The following is a 24,080-nucleotide window of genomic DNA, read 5'->3' on the forward strand; positions in this document are numbered from 1 at the left end:
TTGCAGTCCTCTTATCACTGACCACATAGGTATTCTCTATCCCATTTCCTTGCCTTTTTTTTCTCATTAGCACTAAGTACTGTCTAACATAATATAATTTTACTTCTGTGTCTTGTTTCTGTCTTCCCATTTGAATGTGATCTCTGTGAGGGAAGGAATCTTTGCGTTCTTTGATCACCACTTTATCCCCAACACATAGAACAGTATCTGGGATATAGCAGGTACCCAATACACATTCACTGACTGAACAAAGAGTAACATCACTATGGCTTCACGCAGTGGAATATCCAGTTCAATTCACTTGCTCAGTCGTGTCCGACTCTTTGCAACCCCATGAATTGTAGCACGCCAGGCCTCCCAGTCCATCTGAGTCTACCCAAACTCATGTCCATCGAGTCAGTGACGCCATCCAACCATCTCATCCTCTGTCATCCCCTTCTCCTCCTGCCCTCAATCTTTCCCAGCATCAGGGGCTTTTCAAATGAGTCAGATTTCTCATCAGGTGGCCAAAGTATTGGAAATTCAGCTTCAGGATCAATCCTTCCAATGAACACCCAGGACTGATCTCCTTTGGATGGACTGGTTGGATCTCCTTGCAGTCCAAGGGGCTCTCAAGAGTCTTCTCCAACACCACAGTTCAAAAGCATCAATTCTTCGGCACTCAGCTTTCTTTGTAGTCCAACTCTCACATCCATACACAACTACTAGAAAAACCATAGCCTTGACTAGACGGACCTTTGTTGGCAAAGTAATGTCTCTGCTTTTTAATATGCTGTCTAGGTTGGTCATAACTTTCCTTCCAAGGAGCAAGCATCTTTTAATTTCATGGCTGCAATCACCATCTGTAGTAATTTTGGAGCCCCCAAAAATAAAGTCTCTCACTGTTTCCACTGTTTCCCTATCTATTTGCCATGAAGTGATGGGACCAGATGCCATGATCTTAGTTTTCTGAATGTTGAGCTTTAAGCCTGCTTTTTCACTCTCCTCTTTCACTTTCATCAAGAGGCTCTTTAGTTCTTCTTCACTTTCTGCCATTACTTAGCCATAAAGAAGAATGAAATAATGTCATTTGCAGCAACATGGCTAGACCTAGAGATTATCGTGCTCAGTGAAGTAAGTCAGAAATAGATAAATATCATATTGTTTATATGTGGAATCTAAAATATGACACAAATCAACTCATCTATGAACAGAAACAGACTCACAGACATAGAGAAGAAACTTGTGGTTGCCTAGGGAGGGGTGGGGAAGGGATGGATTGGGAATTTGAGATTCGAAGATGCAAACTATTATATAGAATGGATAGATAATAAAGTCCTACTATATAGCATAGGGAACTATATTCACTACCATTATTATTCAACAGTGGAAAAGAATATGAAAAAGAATATATATATATACACATAAATATATATAGAAGAAATTAGCACATTGTAAATCAAAGATACTTCAATAAAATAAAAACAAATTTTAGCTGCACTGGGTCTTCACTATGGATCATGGCCTTCTCATCGCAATGCAAGGGCTTAGTTGCCCTGTGGCATGCGAGATCCTAGTTCCCTGATGAGGGATCAAACCCAGGTCCCCTGCATTGGAAGGCAGACTCTTAACCACTAGACCACCAAGGAAGCCCCTAAAATAAAATTTTAAAAAAACAAACAGTAACAACAACTTCCCATAAATATGAGTGGCTCATCCTCTACCACAAAGACATGTGTAAATATTTAGATTTTTTTCTGCCCAGGCAGAGAAATGATGTTTATTTGATTATGAGCTTGGTAATTCATGTGTTTTTAGAACAGAGAGAAATTAGCAATGAGTGAAGGCTAACACAGTCACCATTCATCAAAGGCTCCTAAAGAGCTTCACTCTCAGGTTTAGGGAACGTTATCTCTCAATAGTGATCAGGGTCCTCAGATTGCAGGTCAAACAGTAAAGGAAATGTGTAAAGCCTATCAACACCAATGCTTTCACTGTTTACATCACCTGCAATTAGTTCAAATGGTAGAAAGCCAAAAGGAGATTTTATTTTATTTTTTTTTTCAAAAGGAGATTTTAAAAAGTAAATTGGCCAAGAAGTACAGACCCAAATGATTAGCTGTCCTGCCCATAATTTCCAAGACTATGAAATCTGTAGCCAACAGAAGGACTGGGTAGACTCAGGAAATTCCTGGCCATTCTCTTGGAAAATATTCAAGTGTTACATGGTAGTTTGCTACTTAATTACAAAACATTATTGAAGTGTTTTGAAGCTTTCTAACCATAGCAACAACAAGCCTAAACAACCACCCTGCTAAACTGAGCTACTAACTGAAGACTGAACATACGTTAAGATTAATCAGAAGAAAGAAGCATCATTTGAGCTTCTGTGGAGGGACGCAGGCAGCTTGTACTTACTACCTGTGTTCCCTGGGTGTTTTTAGCTTTCTACCTCAAGAAAATGTGTGCCCTGAGGGCATGGTAGCGTCTTGTACTAATTTCATTGACTTTTAACCTTAATGAATGATTTGGTGTATGTTTTATATTGGCTCATTAGCTGCCCTCTGGATGCTTAGCGATACTTAATCAATCACAAGAGGCTGGAAGTGGGCCAGTCTGTGAACAACATAAGAGGGTGCAACTTTAAAGAGAAGAACTCTGTCACTAACCTCTCTTCTACAAGGAAAAAACTTAGGAAAATTATCTAGCTGCTTTTATTAAACCAAAAAAAAAAAAGCCTTACTCTTACTTCAAAATTTAAAGATACAGTGAGTGTGCCGATCCCCTCTCCTTTGGCAAACAGACCGACTGGTGAGGTCGGCTCCACCATGCAGTCACCAAGGCAGTGGTCTCTTTCAAAAGTGTTGGTTCAGCCTGGGGTCTTGCCTTCGAGGTACAGAAAACTTGCCATTCCAAAGTGAAAAGTATCTTCTACTCTGGAGAGAAAAGAAACATATAAACGTTTGAAAAAAAAATCCAGAATGATTAATTTATTTGTCTGATTACTGTTGTATAACTTTTGAGTAGCAGATGAATGGATAAGAAAGCTATGGTACATATACACAATGGAGTATTACTCAGCCATTAAAAAGAATACATTGGAATCAGTTCTAATGAGGTGGATGAAACTGGAGCCTATCATACAGAGTGAAGTAAGCCAGAAGGAAAAACACCAATACAGTATACTAACGCATATATATGGAATTTAGAAAGATGGTAACAATAACCCTGTGTACAAGACAGCAAAAGAGACACTGATGTATAGAACAGTCTTATGGACTCTGTGGGAGAGGGAGAGGGTGGGAGGATTTGGGAGAATGGCATTGAAACATGTAAAATATCATGTAAGAAATGAGTTGCCAGTCCAGGTTTGATGCACGATACTGGATGCTTGGGGCTAGTGCACTGGGATGACCCAGAGGGATGGTACGGGGAGGGAAGAGGGAGGAGGGTTCAGGGGAACACATGTATACCTGTGGCAGATTCATTTTGATATTTGGCAAAACTAATACAATTATGTAAAGTTTAAAAATAAAATAAAATTAAAAAAAAAATCCAGGGATAAAAATACAACTCTCCTCTTAAACTATTCCTTCTGTTCATGAAGAAACTTTATATCTTGAAGTGGTTGGATCAGTTCTCCTGGGACACCCACAATGCCTGTGTTCCTCCTCTAGGAAGACTTTTGAAGTCTGAGGATGCAAAAAAAAAAAAAAACCTTGCTCTGGTTGCTGCTGGAATAGGACCAATAAAACTCTCCAAATACACCCTGTGCCCAGGGTAATTTCTGATACTCCCATACTCTTTCTACAAATAGCCATTACCACTAAAAGGTTTTAATGTTTCATTCAAAATGGATTCGTTCCTGTGAACCGGAGCCAATGTAAATTATAATAAATGCTGTATTAATCCTTATGATATTTCCTTGAATTCAATACATCTCTGCATCTTAACCTTCTGCTATCCAGCTGTTCAACTGCCCAATTAGATTGCTGGTGATCATTTCTTAGGACTTGTTCCACCTGTGGTACCTGAGCTTACTGTTGGCTCAGGAATTTGTCTGGACTATGTGATTATGGGAATATTATCCTGGTTATTCCCTACTTCCCATCTTTCCCCTAAGCACAATTATAAGATCTCAGAGAAATAATTGAAACAGAAAGACTTTGGATATGAACTTCCCCAATATATGGTGTTTCCAGGTCCATTAACAAAAATAATCTAACATTTTAGAATAAGTTAGTAATGATACATATCCTAAAACACTAGAAGATACTGCAACAAAAAGACTTCTCCACCAGCAGTACGGCTCACTAGAAAAAGCCCTCCTGCTTAAAAATATATTGATACTGGATAAATTTCAACAAATATATACTCATACACTTTGTTAGGACTTCAAAACACTAGGGAAAATCTCCAGGGGCCTAAAATGAATACAACTTTCTGGAATTAGTGACATGCTAACATGAACACTAAGCTGTCCTCAGGGGGAAGTGCCAATACCAGAAACCTAGAACTCTGGAGGTAAATAGACATTATGGGAAATGGAAGGTAAGTACTGGGCCTACACAAGGAAAAACAAGAAAAACCTGCCTGTTTTTGATGCAACTTGAATGCAAATAATAATAATAATAGATTCACCAGAGAAATTTAAACTATGAACTTGCCCTCTCATGAGTCTGGGGTTCAATTTTATATAATCTTAATTTTATGGCTTGTTTAACCAAAGATAGCCAAGCAATAAAAAAGGAAGTCTGCCACATGAGGAAGTAAACCACTGTGAGCTAGAATCAATAACAACAAGATTTAGTTCAACATTTAAAAAGCAGTCAATGTGATTCACCATAGATGAAAGAAGAAAATGTAAAATCTATACGATCATCTCATAAAAAGTAGCGAAAAGCATTTGATTAAAATTAGAGATACTTTTGAAGAAAATGAAAATGGTGAAGGGAGGCATGCTTTACTAGATAATAAAATGTATTATGAAATATGATAATTGAGACATGGAGGTATATGTTGTAAGAGTTCTATAGTTTAGTTTTTACATTTAAGAATATAGTCCATTTTGAGTTAATTTTGTGTATGATGTGTGAAAAAAGGGCTTCCCTGGTGGTTCAACTGGTAAAGAATCCACCTGCAATGTGGGAGACCTGGGTTTGATCCCTGGGAAAAAAAGTTCAACTTCATTCTCTTGCTTATATTCAGCTTTCCTAGTACCATTTGTTAAGAAGATCTTTCCTGCACCGAATTGTCTTGACATTTTATCAAAATTCAATTGTATGTAAATGTAAGAGATTTCTCCTGAGATCTCATCTCTTCCTATGATCTATATGTCTATCCTTACTCCTGCATCATACTATCTTGATTATTGTCATTTTCTACTAAGTTTTGAAATTGCAACATATGAATCTTGGCACTGTCCTGTTCTTTCAAGATTGTTTTTGTTAGTCTGGATTCCTTAAATTTCCATATGTAGATTAAGATCAGCTTGTCAGTTTCTGCAAAGAAGCTAGCTGAGATTTTGGCAGGAATTATATTGAATATATAGATCAGTTTGGGTAGTCTTGCTATCTTAACAGTATTAAGTTTATTGAACCACAACTATTGAGCATGTGCTCTGTAGGTCAGGAGCCATGATACTGAGCACATGCATCCTAGACTCCATGCTTCCCAACAGGAGCGGCCACAGCAATGAGCCACCTAGGCACTGCAACTACAGAGTAGCTCCTACTCACTGCAACTAGATAAAAGCCCTTTCTACAAACAAGACCCAGCACAGCCAAAAATAAATAAATAAAATTATTTTAAAAATCAATCAACTTCATTAGTAATCAGTAAGATGTAAACTAAAAGCACAATGAGGGGCCTCCCTAGTGGCTCAGAGGTGAAGAATCTGCCTACTAATGCAGGAGACACGGATTGATCCCTGGTCGGGGAAGATACCACGTGCTGTAGAGTGGCTGAGCCCATGTGCCACAACTATTGAGCCTGTGCTCTAGAGCAGGAGAAGCTGTAAGTACTGAGTCCACATGCTGCAACTATTGAAGCCCAGCTCTGCATCAAGAGAAGCCACTGCAGTGAGGAGCCGCACACAGCAACTGGAGAGTAGCCTCCACTCTCTGCAACTAGAGAAAAGTCCATGCAGCAATGAAGACCCAACACAGCCGCACCTCCCCGCAAAAATTGTTTTTTTAATTCATAATAAAATAGTGTAAAAGGTGTCAATTTCAAGGATGTTCGTTAATATGGACCTTGAACAAGATAGGATTCTTGGAGGTGATTGTTAAATCAATGATGCTCACCCAAATGTTGCATAGAAGACAAAGAGACTTGGGCCAAGGTCTCTACATCCCTGGTCTCAATGATAATATATCCCCACTTGAGAAATCTTTATTAGATCCTGATTTAAATAAACATTTTTACAAGTCAAATTTATATACAACATGAACAGTAGCAAATTCAACCATGTTTTTTTTTTCCACAAACTCACGTGTCTCTTAGCTTTATTCTCACCAAAAAAAAAAAAAGAAGATTGTGCCCTCATTGGTAAAGAATACTATTATACATTCAGAAAATTCCAAAGAAAAGTTGTCAAACACCAGATTGAGCACTAAGCCCTATGATCTTTGGTTGGCATCTTACTAAGATAGCTAAGAATAAAATAAAATTACATAAGAATTCATAGTTACATTGGAAATAATAGTTTCATTAATATGTATCCGTAACTAATTATATATTAAGTATATGAAGATATACTTAGTATAATATCTATAAATTGTATAATTAATCCATTGATTAGAACATATATACATTTTTGTCTAGCCTTGACTAGAAGGGAATTCTAGGTCACAGATTGGTATGGGAGGAAAAATTTATAAAGAGAAGATAAAAATCTCAAGGGCATGAGAAATGTTTTACTTATTCAGGTCCTGGGCTGATAATTTCTCTTGAAGATAAGATAAAGAAAGATACAGAGTACTTATAACTCCCAAATCCTTGTTAGTTGACTAGTCAGTCTGGAACCAAAACTAAAGTTCCAAGTGAGATTCAGTTTGACTTGCTTCATCTTTTTTTAATCATAGCTTATAGATACTTGCCCAGGGTTTCCTGACACTGGAAATTAAGAAAAAAAGAGCTCTCTGAGAAGGCAGATTATTTTACCACAGAGACTGTCTTCAGCTACAGGCTTGGAACCCCCAGGCCCAAGGCCTGTGATAATGCCAACATATGCAAAATATATTTTAGAAAATCTCAGGAAGTCATTTATTATGTCTATTGTAGGGAATAGTGCTAGTTCATAAAATAAGCTTTTTAATATTTACTTAAGTAACTGAAAAAAAGCATTTCCATCTCTTTCTTCCTATAGCTGCTTGTATTAACCATGGCTCTGGCAATTTCTAACCAATACACAGTACAAAGCTATGTTTCTTCCCCATGATGCTGAGGCAGATTAGGTATGGCAAGAGGAAATGGGAAAGCGATGGTGATGGAGATGGAGACTGCATGTAGATGGCAAGAGAACAGAATGGGAGAGGAGCAGAACAGAGACCATGATGGCAATGACAAAAGGAGACTGTGATGACGCAATCAGGATGAGCAGACAGGATGTGGGTGGGGGTAGTGCTGAGACGGGTTAGCAGGGGAATTAAGCTGGGGGATGGAGGAGACGAGACATAGATGAGGGTGGCTACTCTCAGGATAAGGGTAGTACGGGGGGGAAGGGTGGTATGGGAATGATGGGGATGGCAGTCGAGATAGGTTAGAATGTTTCCTTGGGTGAATGGGGATGGAAAATGGGAGGAGATGTGGGTTATAGGAGAATGAAATAAAAATCAGAATGGAATGAGAATTGAGCATGTTGCCATGGGCATGAGGGAAAGATTCACTTCTTCTTTCATTCTCAAATATTTACTGGGCAACTTCTATGTGAGACACTAATACTGAGTATTGGCAATATAGGGTGAAGAAGACCAAGTATCTCCCCTCGTGGAATTTATATTTTAATGACAAAGACAGACAATAAACATATTTATTCTGTAATATTATTATGACAAATGCTACAAATAGGGTTCCCCAGGTGACTTAATCATAAAGACTCTGCCTGCCAATGCAGGAGACACAGATTTGATCCCTGAGTCTTGAAGATCCCCTGGAGGAGGAAATAGCAACCCACTCCAGTATTCTTGCCTGGAGAATCCCGTGGACAGAGGAGCCTGGTGGGCTATAGTCCACGGGGTCGCAAAGCGTTGGACACGACTGAACGACTGAGCACGTGCTAACAAATGAAAGTAAAGCAGGGGACTTCCCTGGTGGTCCAGCGTCCAAGACACCGTGCTCCTTATGCAGTGGGTCCGGGTTCAATCCCTGACCAGGAAACTAAATCCCACATGCTGCAACTAAAACCTTCTCATGCCACAGTGGTGCGACTAAGAAAGAGCACGGCCAAATAAATAAATATTTTTTTTAAAAAGGCAGGATAAAAGGATAGACAGTGATGACTGGACAGGAAAGATTTCTCAAAGAGCAGACACTGGAGCAGAGTAAAGGGAGAGAGGAAGCCGTGAAAATAGAAGAGTTTCTGTCTAAAGCCAACCTCCCTGTTCAGGGAGTAGGTCCTTTAGTCTCTCAATCTCTCGAGAGTTTTGTTCTTCTAATATTTCTTCCCTCTTGTTTCATCAGTATTTCCTCTCTGCTGGATCAATCCCATAAATATACAGAAATAATCTATCTGCTGTTATTTATCCCATATTTAAAAACAAATAAACAAAAACACTCTCATGATCTTAATTAACCCTCTAGCAGACATCCACTTTACTGTACCCTTTCTACAGCAAAAAAAATTTTAACAACTTGTCTAACTCCAACCCCTCTCTCTTTTTTCTCTTAGATGTAATCCCACAAGCTTTTGCCACATCATTTCCTGAACTGTTCTTGTCTGCATCATCATTGACCTTCCTGTTATTAAATCTCATGGTCAATTCTCAGCCCTCAGCTTACTTAACCTTTGACACAATTGACCACTTCCTCCTCCAGCAAATCCTTTTGCCACTAGGCTTTCGGGGTGCTACATTTTCCTGTTTTTCCTCCTGATTTTTCTCTCCTGAGGCTCATCTCCGCAAACTTTTAATGCTGAAGGCTCCTAGGCCTCTTCGACTTTTTATGAAACCTATACCCTCAGTGCTCTCATTCAGTCTTGTGGCTTTAAGTTTCGCCTTTCCACTGATGACTCATAAATTTACAGCTCCAACTCAGATCAGTCCCCTGAACCAGATTCATATACCTAACTGGATTTCTAATAGCCATTTCCAGTGACGTATCCAAAACTGAACTCCTTCTCTTCCCATCCAAACCCGTTATTCCCAGTCTCCCCCCAATCTGTTAGCGGAATTCAGTTTTTCTAGCTACTCAGGCAAAAATAAATAAACAAATAACAAAACTGGAAAGTTATCCTTGACTCCTTTATCTTCCCACATTTTCAAATCCAACAAGTCCTATTGTATTTCCCTTCAAAATATGCCCAGAATCTCATCAATTTATTTTCTTTTTTTTTTACATATATCCACTTGTTTTAAAAAAAAAAAAGATTTTTTCCCATATAGGTCATTATAGAGTGTTGGGTAGAGTTCCCTGTGCAATATAGAAAGTTCTTATTAGTTATCTATTTTATGGTGCTAGTGATAAAGAACCTGCCTGCCAATGCAAGAGACATAAGAGATGCAGGTTCCATCCCTGGGCCAGAAAGATCCCTTGGAGAAGGAAATGGCAAGCCACTCCAGTATTCTTGCCCGGAAAATCCCATGAACAGAGAAGCCTGGTGGGATAGAGTCCATGGGTCACAAGAGTCTGACATGACCGAAGCAACTTAGCACAGAGTGTATATGTCAGTCCCGATCTCCCTATTTACCCTCCCCCCATTCCCTAGTAACCATAAGTTTGTTTTTTACATCTGTGACTCTACTTCTAGTTTGTAAATAAGTTCATGTGTAACTTGAACTTATCCCCTCCTCTTTTTTCCAGAATCTCATCAATTCTTACCACATCCATGTCACCACACTAGTTCACATCTCCAATATCTCTTGCCTGGGTATTTTTGTCCCAAAAAATAATACAGGAGAGGAGAAAAGACAGCCCAAGCAGGAGGGGGAAAGCTCCAGGTAGCTACACATTGTTGGAGCGGAGAATGAGAGCCAAGGCTCTCCTAAGCACATGCACACCTGACATTGGGAACCAGGAGATGGAAAGTCTGAAAGGCCAGCCTGAGCCAATGAGAAATCACTAAAACCCCATCAGAATGACTTCGGTATGGAAAGTGGACTGAACAAGTAGAGACTGGGGAGACCACTTCAGAGGCTATTGCAAGCCAGAGATAATGGCAACTTGGACGAGGGTGGTAGCCAGGAAACAAAGAGAAATGAATAAGTCAAGATAGTTAAGAGACAGAGTCAGTAGGATAGACCTGGTAAATTGTAGAGGAGTTTAGGTGAGGGATGTCAGAGAGAAGGTTTTGAGCTTAGGGTTTGAATGGATGATGGCACCTCTCCCTGAGACAGAAGATGCTGGAAAAGGAATGTTTCGTCAGACACCTGAGAACTCTAGTTCAGATTTAGCGAATTTAGGCGCCTAAAAGAGTACACAATGGGATGCACAGATCTACAAGTCAGAAGCTATGGCTGAGCTAAGGAAAGCTGTTTGTTTAATTTTATTTATTTTTTTAGCCACAGCGTGTGGCCTGTGGGGACCAGGGATTGAACTCAGGGCCTTGGCAGTGAGCCACAGAGTCTTAACCACTGGATCATATAGGAATTCCCAGGAAAGCTGTTTAGAAGTAATCTGAGTGCAGATGGTAACTAAAGCCACACAAGTGCAAGAACTATCCCAGGAAGAGATACGTAGAGAGACAAAGAAGACCAGCTCAGGACTCTGGGGAACACAAACATTCCGAGAGGAAGAACCATGAGGATGTCCGAAAGGGACAGGTTTAGGAAGTAGAAGGGAACCCCGGAGAGCAGTTGTCACTGAAGCCACAGGAGAGCTTTTCAAGGCTAGAGGTGACGTCTGCTGAGATGGCCACAGCTGAGAGGAAAAGACATCCATCAGATTTCTCAACGTGAAGGTCACTGGCGACCTTGGCAGGAGCACTTGATGGTGTCTGAAGACACACAGGGTTGACGAGCTAGAGATGAGAAAGAGAGAATTAACACCTTTAAAAGGTGAGGGTTAACCACTGGACCGCCAGTGGTTAAGACTCTGAGCTTCCACTGCAAAGGGCAAGCTGGGGGGCCAGGAAAAAAGATGAGGGTTCCCATCCCTCCTATATGTGACACAAACTAATTTTTGATTTTCAAAATAATGTAAAATTTGTATGTGTGATGAAATTCAAGTAAGCCTTTTCTAAATTATCTTAAACACCACAACATTGATTTATTGCCACTTTTCGTTGAAATGCCCTTTCCTATTCCCATGGCACTTGTTCCTCTTGGCTGGCTCTTGATGTAAGTCCCTGGTTTGTCTGTTAGGTAACCCCACAGGGTCTGGAGACACACAAGAGGGGAGAACCAGGGGCAGGATGCGTGAAGAAGGGAGATTTGGGCTTTTTACTTATTTATTTATTTTTAATGAGGAAGGTTTTTGCAAGTTTATAGGTTACAGGTAGACACTCAAAGACTTGGAGACTAAAAATGGCAAGTGATAAGTGATAATCAATAAAACAACAGGGTGGAAGATGGAGGCGTCCAGAGCACAGGGGGAACAGCTGAGGGTGTGGAGTGACCTCCTGTGTGCTACAGAGACAGAGGTGCCCCCTCTGAATGCAGTGGCCGCAGCTGTGTGGGACGGTGGGGCACGAGGTCTGAAGGAAGAGACAGGCATTGACTGTAGGTGGGGCAGATGCTAAGGATGAACAAGAGGGAAAAGAGAAAGGGGGAAGCTGGCACCTTTGGGTTGAAGCTGAGGCCCCTGATTCAAGCAGCCGGGGGTGAAATTAGATACAGCCTTTCTCTCAGCATCTTCAAGACAGGACTAAGTGGAGGAGGACCACCAACTTGGGGGGATCCTGCTGAGCCTCATCTGGCCAAGGCCCCTCCCAGAAAGCTCCCACCCCCTGCTCAGGCCCCCACCCCACCCTGCTAAGATGCCCCCATCCGCCAGCCACCCAGAAGGATGGGAGAACTGGAATGTTGAAACAGCTCCTACCCAGGCCTGTCTCAGCCGCTGAACTTCCGGCACCAGCCTGTGGTGGCTCTGGCTTCCTGTGCGAGTATTCGGAAATACCTCACTGGGAAGGGCAGGGGAGATCTGGGACAAGGTGAGGGGTGGAGGAGGGCAGCGAGGTGGGGAGAACAGAAGAGGAGGCTGTCTGTGCACCCTGGAAGTGCAGCCTGAGACCCTGGGGGCTTGGCCTTGAGAAGCAGTGATCTCTCATCCCCATGGGGACACAGAAGGACAGGCCAAGCCCTCCCCTTAGCTTCTCATTCCAGAGAGTGCCAAGCACATCATCATCCACCCCAGTCATCAGTGTCATCCTTCCTGTTACTCAGGCAGAGAGAACTAGGCTTTTCTCTTAGCAACCTGCTTCCCCCTCCCTCCTCGCTGCTCTCTGCAGCCCCAGACTTGGCCTTGATCTCAGGCTTTGAAGGTGCTGGATTCAATGTGATGGCTGATTCATTGGTTTTCCCCCAAGCTGCCTGCCTCAGTCTGGAGTGGAACATTCTGGCCTCACAGGAGGGCAGACCAGGAGGCATTAACCCCTGCTCTGCCAGCATGTTTCTCTAGGGCTAGAACCCAGGATTCTGGAAATTGTTCTCTCCAGGGTGGCACCAAAGGGAGCCTTGTGAAGGGCTTTGGGCACTCCATATACTTCCTCATTCTCACCCAGGCCATCCAGGAAACAATCTGAATAAAAGGAGTGTCCCCTGGCCTGCCCCTCTTTCCAACACAGAGGTTGCCACCTCTGCTCTTTTGTCTGCCCTGTGCCTTCTGCACACCTTCCCCTGCCACCTACTCCCAGGGGTCAGCCCCCACCTTCAGCAGAGATTCGGAAAGATTAATTAATCTTAATTAAGTTAATTAATGTCTTGATTAATTTAAATTAAGATTTAAAATAAATCTCTTAAACAAGAATCTTAAGTAAGAACCTCTAGAGCTTCCCTGGTGGAACCAGTAGTTAAGAATCCACCTTGCAAAGCAAGGAACACCTCTTCAATCCCTGGTCCCAGAAGATCCCATATGCCTCAGGGCCACAACTATTGAGCCTATGCTCTGAAACCTGCAAGCCGCGCCAACTACTGAACCCACGTGCAGCAACAACTGAAGCCCACGCACCCAGGGGCCATTCTCCACAACAAGAGAAGCCACCGCAATGATAAGTCTGCAGACCGCAACTAGGGAGTGGCCCCCACTCTCTGCGACGACAGAAAGCCCACTCATAGCAACAAAGACCCAGCAAAAAATAGTAATAAAAAATACTTTTTAAAAATCTCCATTGCAGACTCTGTTCTAGGGACCCCACCCTATGAAAGCCTCATTATTCATAATTAGCATCAGCCACAATTTATTGCCTCTAAAAATTCAGCTTTACCCAGTATCTGAGTGAGTGAGTGAGTGAGTGAAAGTCGCTCATTTGGGTCCAACTCTTTTGTGACCCCATGGACTGTATAGTCCATGGAATTCTCTAGGCCAGAATACTGGAGTGAGTAGCCTTTCCCTTCTCCAGGGGATCTTCCCCAACCCAAGGATCCAACCCAGGTCTCCCACATTGCAAGCAGATTCTTTAACAGCTGAGCCACAAGGGAAGGCCAAGAATACTGGAGTGGGTAGTCTATCCCTTCTCCAGCAGATCTTCCCAATCCAGGAATTGAACCAGGGTCTCCTGTACTGCAGATGGATTCTTTACCAACTGAGCTATCAGGGAAGCCCACCCAGTACCTAGTACCTTGTAATACATTCCTTTCTTTTTAAACTGAGTATTAGAGTCTGTGGTTTGCATAAAGTACTTTGACCAATACAATGATTCACACCAAAAACAGTTGTAGCAATAAACACTTAAAGGAGTGGGAATCTGGCATCCTGAGGGGTGAGATTGGTCATCCTATCTGGTCAAATTCAAAGGCAATGAAGATCCTATTAGTAGTAAAGGATGATATGGTGAGGACTATTCATTTCTTTATTTTATTTTTAAAAATAATATAATGAGAACCCACGAGTTTGGTACTCATTCCCAAGAGCTAAACTATTATCAGTAACTTAGGTTACCATGTACTCCTCTCCTATCCAATACTCATGCCTCCCGCAAGAGGTCACAATTATCTGAGGGTTTTATCACATATGTTGATGTCTAAATAAGATATTGTTTTGTTTTATTTGCTTTTGATCTTAGTGAAAAGAGTAGTCTTTTGACACTTGCTTTTCTACTCAAAATTATAATTATGAAGATTAGCCATGTTGTGGCACAAAAAGGAATATCATTTTCATTTTTACTGCTGTGTAGTATTCCATGTGCGAATACACCACAAACTATCCCTGTGGTCAATGGGCTTATGAATTGTTCCTTTTCTTCTTCTCTCTTACAGACAGTGTTACTGGCAACTAGTTTGTTCTCTGTATCTGTGAGTCTGTTTCTTTTCTGTTATATTCACTAGTCTGTTGTATTTTCTTAGATCCCACCTATAAGTGCTATCATACAATATTTGCCCTTCTCTGACTTATTTCACTGAGCATAATGCCTTCCAAGTCCATCTATGTCGTTGCAAAAGGCAAAATTTCATTCTTTTTTATGGCTGAGATGTGGTATATATACCACATCTATAAAGTTCTATTTTCTTTACCCATTTATGTGTTGATAGATACTTATGTTGCTTCCACATCTTTGCAATAAATAATGCTGTTATGAACATTGGGATGTATGTATCTTTTTAAATTAGTGTTGTTTTTTTTGGGGGGGGGGGATATATACCAAGGAGAGGAATTCCTGGTTCATGTGGTAGTTCTATTTTTAGTTTTTTAAGAAACCTTCATACTGTGTTCCACAATGACTGTACCAATTTACATTCTCGTTAACAGTGTACAAGGATTCTCTTTTCTCCACATCTTCGCCAACATTTTTTATTAATGTTCTTTTTTGATGATAGACATTCTAATAGATTTGAGATGATATCTCACTGTGGTTTTGATTTGCATTTCCCTGATTGATTAGCAATATTGAGCATCTTTTCATGTGCTTGTTGGCCATCTGCATTTCTTCTTTCGAAAAATGTCTATTCAGGTTTTCTGCCCATTTTTAAATTGGGTTGTTTGATTTTTGTTTTTGATGTCAGATTGTATGAGCTGTTTACATATGTTGAATATTAATCCCTTTTGATCAAATCATTTGCAAATATTTTCTCTTATTCAGTAGGTTGTCTTCATTTTGTCAGTGGTTTCTTTTGCTATGCAAAAGCTTTTATGTTTCATTAGGTCGCATTTGTTTATTTTTGCTTTTATTTCCTTTAGGAGGTGGATCCAAAAAAATATATTACTGCAATTTACATCAAAGGGTGCTCTGCCTATGTTTTCCTCTAGGAGTTTTATAGTATGCTGTCTTACATTTAGATGTTTAATCCATTTTGAGTGTATTTTGGTATATGGTGTTAGAGCATGTTCTGATTTCATTGTTTTATATGTAGCTGTCCAGTTTTCCTAGCACGGACTTATTGAATAGACTGTCTTTTCTCCATTGTATATTCTCGCCTCCTTTGTTGTAGATTAATTGACCATTAGTGTGTGGGTTTATTTCTGGGCTCTCTATCCTGTTCTGTTTATCTATTGTGTCTGTTTTTGTGCCAGTACCATAACAGTTCTTGACTTTTACACAGTATAAAGTTCTTTCTAAAGATACCTAGTTAGCATACCTTCTCTTAAATATTGCATTAACTATCAACCTATTTTCATATTAAATTATTTGAGAGTTCTTTGTCAGTGTTTTTGTACACAATCAACAGCTTTCAAATCATCAATTACTACAGCATTTTACTCATGAAGAATTACATATATATTTATACTTCAACTGACTGATAGAATTTCAACATATAAAGCAAGAGAAGTACATTTTCACTGAATTACATCTTAAATAACACATTTGAAATTGACTATTCAGACATTAGGGCTTCCCTGGTGGCTCAGACGGTAAAGCGTCTGCCTGCAATGCGGGAGACCCGGGTTCGATTCCTGGGTCGGGAAGATCCCCTGGAGAAGGAAATGGCAATCCACTCCAGCACTCTTGCCTGGAAAATCCCATGGTTGGAGGAGCCTGATAGGCTACAGTCCATGGGGTCGCAAAGAGTAAAGAGTTGGACACGACTGAGCGACTTCACTTTCACTTTCACTATTCAGACATTAATAATCAATTCAAGTAATGTGGCTACTATTATTATGTTGACAAGATGTGATAGAAATATACACAGTGGGTCACACACAAGTTCAAGGATGTCAGAAATGATATTGAAGTAGGTTGAAGATGATTGTTTTGGGGTAGTGGCATTTGGGGCAATTAAAAAAAAACTTTTTTAGTACTTTCTGCATTAATTTTTATGAGGAACATATGTCTTTTTGTTTTGTTTTGTTTTGTTTGTTTGTTTTTGTTTTTCTGGGTACCCTTCCCCCACCCCCGCCAGGAGCCGACCCCGCCCCGCGCCGCCCGGGTTCGCCCCGCCCCTGCCGCGCTCACTGTGCATTCCCAGCCGCAGTGGGGACCCTGGAGAGCACAACTGGGACCGACCACCACCCACAGCGATCGGAATCTCGACCCGCGCCGCCCGGGTTCACCCCGCCCCTGGTGCGCTCCCGGCGCTTTTCCAGCAGCAGTGGCCACCCCGGAGAGCACAACTGGGTCCGGCCCCCACCCCCGCCACGACCCGATTCCCGACCCGCGCCGCCCGGGTTCACCCCGCCCCGGGCGCGCTGCCGGCGCGTTTCCAGCAGCAGTGGCCACCCCGGAGAGCACAACTGGGACCCCCCCCACCCCGCTCCTACCGGAACCCCGACCCGCGCCGCTCGGGTTCGCCCCGCCCCTCGGAACATATGTCTTTTAATGATTGTTTATTTAAGAATCTTTCCACAATCATGATATCACGAATTATTCACTCTTAACCACAAAGAGTATTTTCATGTTACACTGCGATGTCAACAAAATGTAGCGTAAGACTAAAACTGCACTTGGCATAAAGCTCTGACTCAGTAACATCTTTCTTAACAGCAGGCAGTCACATGACTTTTTCATCTTACTGGCATATAATTTAGACACAGTAATGAGTACAATGTCAATTTTAAATACATATATCCCATATAATCTCCACTCAGATCAAGAATAGAATAAGTCCAGCCTTGCAGAAGACCCTCTCCTGGCTTCTGAAAGTCAGTACCACTTCCGTGGGTGCCCTCTACCTGGCCTCTCCCACTGTACTGGTTGGTTGAGCCAGTTTTTAACTTCCTATAATTGGGATAATACAGTACAGCCTCTTGCATCTGATTTCTTTTGGTCAGAATTATGTGAGGGTCACCTCTGTGGTTATACTGCCCATACATTGCTCCTTCTTTGCTGCTGTGTAATACTTCATCGACTGGACACATCACAGTGTATTTCCTCCTCCTACTGCTGCTGGACTTCTGACTTGTTTCCAGAGTGGGTTATCATGAGGACAGCTGCTGTGAACACATTCACCCGCGCCTTCTGGTGGACAGAAGCACTCATTTCCATTAGGCACATATTCAGGAGGAGAATTGCTTGGTCAGGGGTATATGTATGCTTAGTTTTAGGAAATGTTGGGGGAGATTCCCAAAGTCGTTGTACCAGTTAACACTTGCACCAACAACGTAAGGTTGTCCTGGCTTTTCCTCATCCTTGACATTATGATATATGGTTTTGGGACTTCCCTGGCAGTCCAGGGAGAAGGCAATGGCACCCCACGCCAGTACTTTTGCCTAGAAAATCCTATGGACAGAGGAGCCTGGTGGGCTGCAGTCCATGGGGTCGCTAGAGTCAGACACAACTGAGCAACTTCACTTTCACTTTTCACTTTCATGCATTGGAGAAGGAAATGGCAACCCACTCCAGTGTTCTTGCCTGGAGAATCCCAGGGACGGGGAGGCCTGGTAGGCTGCCGTCTATGGGGTTGCACAGAGTCGGACACGACTGAAGCAACGCAGCAGCAGCTGGCAGTCCAGTGGTTAAGAATCTGCATTCCCAATGCAGGGGGCATGGGGTTCAACCCCTGGCTGGGGAACGAAAATCCTGAATGCTGTAGAGCAAAAAAAAAGCCTAGCTGAGTCAATAAAAGTTAAAATTTTCATAAAAATATATATATGATTTTGAAAAGACTGAAAAATAAGTTTATCATTTTTAAATTTGAGGGATATATGTGTATAGAAAGTAAAAGATATCTGATTGCTTGTATATTTGATCTTTTAAAAAATTTATTAGAGAATAGTTGATTTACAATATTATATTAGTTTTAACTTGATAAAATAAAAATAATACCTCTAAATTCTGTCTTATGGTAATGATAACCATATATTCAAGACAGCAAGAGACACAGATGTATAGAACAGTCTTTTGGACTCTGTGGGAAAGGGCGAGGGTGGGATGATTTGGGAGAATGACATTGAAACATGTATATTATCATATGTGAAACGAATCGCCAGTCCAGGTTCAATGCATGATACAGGGTGCTCGGGGCTGGTGCACTGGGATGACCCTGAGGGATGGGATGGGGAGGGAGGTGGGAAGGGGGTTCAGGATGGGGAACACATGTACACCCGTGGTGGATTCATGTCAATGTATGGCAAAACCACTACAATATTATTAAGTAATTAGCCTCCAATTAAAAGGAATAAATTTATATTTAAATAAATAAATAAATAAATTCTGTCTTAGAGTTAAATACATCCAATTAAAATTTTGAACTAAAAATTTTTTTATTATTTATTTTGAGGGGAAAAAAAGACTGATAATACCAAGAATTGAAAAACACACAGTTTTTGTGACAGTGGGTGTTGGCAATTGTATGCTGCTGCTGCTGCTGCTAAGTCGCTTCAGTCGTGTCCGACTCTGTGCGACCCCATAAATGGCAGCCCACCAGGCTCCCCCGTCCCTGGGATTCTCCAGGCAAGAACACTGGAGTGGGTTGCCATTTCCTTCCCCAATGCATGAAAGTGAAAAGTGAAAGTGAAGTTGCTCAGTCGTGTCTGCCCCTCAGCGACCCCATGGACTGCAGCCTACCAGGCTCCTCCGTCCATGAGATTTTCCAGGCAAGAGTACTGGAGTGGGGTGCCACTGTCTTCTCCACGGCAGTGGTATACTGGTAACTATTTAACAACTGGCTCATTAGGAAAGAAAGTGTGATTTGTAGAAGTTGCCAATTTCTATGGGATAAATACTTTTACCGTGGCTGACTCTCACACATTGTTGGTAGGAGTGTAAATTGCTACAACCACTTTATAAAACCATTTATGATATCTGTTAAAGTTGAATGTATGCAAATGCTGGGAAACAGCAATCCCAACCCTAGGTATGTGTACCAAAATATTTATATTTTCAGGTCATCAAAAACTGAAAAACTAGAATGAATAAATAGTTGTGTATTCATGCAATGGAATACCATACAGCAATAGGAACGAATAAGCTGCTATTACACATAACAACATGAATGAATCTCACACATACAAAAGCACATATACTGTATAATTCTAACTATAAAAAGTTCAAAAACAAGCAAAACTACTGTGGAGGGTCAGAAGTCCGGGTGGTGGTTGCTTTGGGAAGGACAGAGAAGGTAGTGATCAGGAGCATCTTTCCTGGATGGTTACTGTATGGACTGAATGTTTGTCTTCCCCCAATTTATGTTCAGTTCAGTTCAGTGTTTATGTGTTAAAATTTATGTGTTGAAACCCTAACCCTTAATATGATGATATCGTTACCGAGTCCAAGCTCATACTGCTCACCACATGACAGGTATCCCAGAGACCCATCTTACCCGAGTTAGAATTCAGCCTTCTTTTATACTGAAAGGGTAGGGGATGTGGCTGGTTGTTGCAAACTTCTTGGTGCTGACCAGACCCCAGAGGGAATGTGATATCCTTTGGTCTTGTAGTTGTCTACTCTAGGTCTCGTCACCATATTCCTATAAATCTCCAAAAGAGAAAAATTATCTCTATCTGAGTGAAAATTGTTATATCTTTAATAGTCAAGCCCGGGAGTCAGAGCCCTGGAAAGGAGCTATGGTGTGTGTTTCAGGTTGTAGGCGGCATTCCTTTCCAGGGTGCAGAGCCAGCAGGAGTAAGCACAGGAAACAGAGCACACAGGTTAGAGCTAAAGCAAGAGCTCCAATATGGAGTCAGGTTTGTTCTCTGTTACAGTATGAGGCGGGGCTTGGGGGAGGCACATGTGTGGGTTTAGATGAGATCATGAGGTGAGGCCCCCATAGTGGGGTTAGTGTTTTATAAGAAGAAACCAAAAACTTTCTCTATCCATCGTTCTCTCCCCCCCTCTCTCTCCCTTCGTCCCTCCCCACCATGTGTACATACAGAAAAAAGGTGACTTTCTGCAAGCCAGGAAGCCAGGAAGAAGGTTCTCACCAAGAATTGAATCTGCCAGGCTTGATCTTAGACACCCCAGCCTTCAGAGATGTGAGAAATAAATGCCTACAGTTTGAACCTCCCCATGTATGGTATTTTGTTACGACCAGAACAGACTAAAAAAGTTATGTTTGCACAGATGTGTTCAAGTTATAATGGTGTATTAACGAGAAATTTCAATTAAATTTTATTAAACTAATGGATTATTTGCACACACAAAACCAAAAAATCTTAACATCATTATCAGAATAAATCAGCTTTTTCAATGTCTCTTAAATTCATAGATAAATCTTACTGTGTTCATAAATGAAACAAATTATACCTTGGCCAGTTAAACACATAAAGACAATTTTGCCAAGAGCAATTTAGGCTCATAATAGAGCAATTCATTTACATACTTAAGAGAAGCCATTCAAGCGAACAGAATATTTTCTAAATCCCCAGATACTAATTTTTAAACAACTAGCTCTAAATCCAATCGGATCAAAGACAATTTCTCACTGGAAACAAAGAGTGTGCTACCCTCTCAGAAGGAGAAAAAGTTAAACACATATTTAAAGACAAAAATATTCACCATTAAGATGAAATCTTTAACTCATCTCCTCTTACATGCCCTTCCCCCTAAACCCTTCTATTTTCCCATCCTGACAAAAATGTCTTTTTATTTACTGTGAGTATACTATCTCTTGGTCCTTCTCTTGTTTTGCTTTGTTTTGTTTTATTAAATAATGGCACAGCACTTTTTATTTCTTGTTCCGCATGAATCAAGGGAATCAGTGGAATTGGAATATTTCTCAGTTTAACTGACATCTAGAATCACCCAGGCAGACATCCAGTTCTGCTTGGAAAGTTACTGGCTGTGCCTTCCTATTTAAATCACCTTACTTAGTCCATGTCAAGCGGGGGGAAAAGTTCCTATCTCTACAGCCTTTGGTTTTCTCACATTTTAAATAAAATCCTTGGGTTATTGCCATCAACTACTCCCACGTCTTTCTTCTCTAACCATTTCCTGATTTCTGCGTGGTGAAGTTAGGCGAAGCTGCATAGCTCCCAACACACACACACATACACACACACACACACACACACACACAGTGTTTCTTATGGGCCGGCTTCCCAAACACTCTGGAGACCAACCCCTTGGTTTAAAAAAAAAACAAAAACCAACTTGCCACATCGTCTGATATTGTGTAAATTCACAACATGTCCACTAGAGAGCAATATAACCCCACCTCTGATGCCGAATTCCCCAAGGGAAATTTCCTCTTCCTGTTCAACCCACTCACATGCTTTCATCTGATTATTCCTTATACTAAGCACCTAAGAAGGATTAGGTGATATGAATAAGGATGTAAGTAGCACACCTGTCTATCTATGCCCCTTGTCTCGCACCCTTGGCTCTAGGGCAAGACAACTCTCATAATGCAGGCATTCTTTCCCTCAAGATGAGTGCAACTGACAGCAGATGTATTATTAGTAAATTATTGATTTGACTGTGTTGTATCCCTATCAATGCTTCAGGGAAAGTTGAAAGGTTTGGTCATCATCAAAACAAAGAATTTGTCAACCATGGCAGTCCTATCTCAGGACCAGGCCAGATTCTATCTAGACTTAGTTCTGCTCATCACCAAGGTCCCTTCCTCCCTTCACCCCAGGACCAGCTCTTATTGTTTTCTCTCACCAAGAAAATCACAACCATTCTCTCATCAGCCCACTCAAAAAACCAGATGACTACTGACGAATGCAATTGCTTTATCTTAGAAAAAGAAAAACGAGCAACTGTTTGTAATGTAAATGCTTCTGTGATTGCATCTTATGAACAAATACAATGTTGCTTCTTATTGCACATTTTAAAATAAAACCTGATATATCTAAATATAAACATTCAAGATGGTGACTGTGAAGGAAGGGTTCATCTTTTTAAACCAGATGCCTTGATCCAATCTTGGGTTTGCAAGTTACTGAACCTCTGGGCATCAGTTTCCTTAGCTGTTAAAAGGGGAAAGTAAGAATTCTATCCCAGAGAATTGTCATGAAAAATTTGTTGTTGTTGTTTTTAGTTGCTAAGTTGTGTCTGACTGTTTGTGACCCTATGGACTATAGCCCTCCAGGCACCTCTGTCCATGGGATTTCACAGGCAACAGTACTGGAGTGGGTTGCCATTTCCTTCTCCAGGCAATCTTCCTGACCCAAGGATCGAACCTTGGTCTCCTGAATTGCAGGCAGATACTTTACTGCTGAGCCACCAGGGAAGTCCTCCTGGTGAACAGAAGACTTAATCTATTTACATGGTGTTCTGCAAAAAGTGAGTGGTCAGGTGACCCAGACTTAGCCTATCAGAGCCATTTCTTTGGGATTTATAGGTATTTGTCTCTTTTCCTCAGAAATAACTACACCTGCATGACATGAAGAGACCGTATGAGACCTGGGACCTGGGACCCTTTGCTGCAATACTTGCATCTAGACAAACATTCCTGGAGCAACAAAAATACAAAGAAACAAGGCATGAGAAATACCCATGCACATGCAGTTAGGGTAAATTATGGACAAGATAAAAAAGGGCTAGAAACCCAACTGCCACTTCTAAAGAGCTGGGAACGAAAGCCGGGATCAGGAGCAAAAGCAGGGTACTCCACATGCCGCCTGCACTCAACAGCACCTAGGGGTGGGCAAACCACCCAAGCCACGCCTCTGGCCCAACCCCTGACACACCCCTAACTTCACCCCATGTACAGAACCACCTTGCCCTCCTCGCTCAGGGAGCCAGCAAGGGAAACTTATTTATTTTCATTTCCCTTTGCTGTGGTAGGAGCCCCAGTAAAGCCCTTGCCTGAATTTCTTGTCTGGCCTTTTATTTTTTATTGAGTAAGGAAGGCCAGTACTTTGGCCAACTGATGCGAAGGGCTGACTCATTGGATAAGACTCTGATGAGGGCAGGAGATTGAGAGCAGGATAAGGGGACACCAGAGGATGAGATGGTTGGATGGTGTCACCAACTCAATGGATGTGAGTTTGAGCAAACTGCAGGAGATAGTGAAGGACAGGGAAGCCTGGCATGCTGCAATCCATGGGGTTGCAGAGTCGGACATGATTTAGGGACTGACCCACAAGGAAGGTCAAGAACCCTGGTCGGTAACTATAAGACAGGAGGGCTTTTGGCCATGTGGTTTCCTGATGGAAGAAGCCTGTCTGAAGTAGACACTGTAACGAGAAAGGCAGAGAACGTTTGAGTCCCTGAATTTAAACCTACCCTTATTCTCTCCAGGCCTGAGTCAAAAAACACCACCTCCTCTGTGCCAGGCGCAATTCTAAACACTTGACAAGAGTCAGCTCAGCAATCCAGCACTCCAGAAGGGTGCCGCCTGGGTACTCCACGTTAGACATAAGAAGATTCACCCAGAGTCGCAGAGGGCAGGAGCTAGGATTTCAGCCTGGCAGTCGGGTTTCAGAGTGGGCCCCCACATTTAGGTCTGTGTGCAGAACCGGCCTGTGCA

General features: G+C 41.7%; 1 protein-coding gene across 6 annotated transcripts in view; it reads right to left on the reverse strand.

Annotated features, from left to right (window-relative positions):
• The window catches only part of LOC133244688 (Krueppel-like factor 17), a 103,252-nt gene that overhangs the window by 62,841 nt on the left and 16,331 nt on the right, over positions 1 to 24,080 (reverse strand). For 2 of the 6 annotated variants that reach the window (XM_061412207.1, XM_061412208.1), the window contains exon 1: positions 2,729 to 2,812. Coding sequence is in view for 4 of the 6 variants with exons in the window: in XM_061412205.1 (XP_061268189.1) it covers positions 2,729 to 2,809 (81 nt within the window). In the remaining 2 variants the exon portion in view is untranslated. Of the gene's footprint in view, positions 1 to 2,728; positions 11,156 to 11,915; positions 12,124 to 12,174; positions 12,250 to 24,080 lie in introns of those variants that run through there. The other 4 variants (XM_061412205.1, XM_061412204.1, XM_061412203.1 and 1 more) reach the window with 4 other exon arrangements.

Source organism: Bos javanicus, chromosome 3, assembly GCF_032452875.1.
Source record: "Bos javanicus breed banteng chromosome 3, ARS-OSU_banteng_1.0, whole genome shotgun sequence".
Taxonomy (NCBI): Eukaryota; Metazoa; Chordata; class Mammalia; order Artiodactyla; family Bovidae; genus Bos; species Bos javanicus.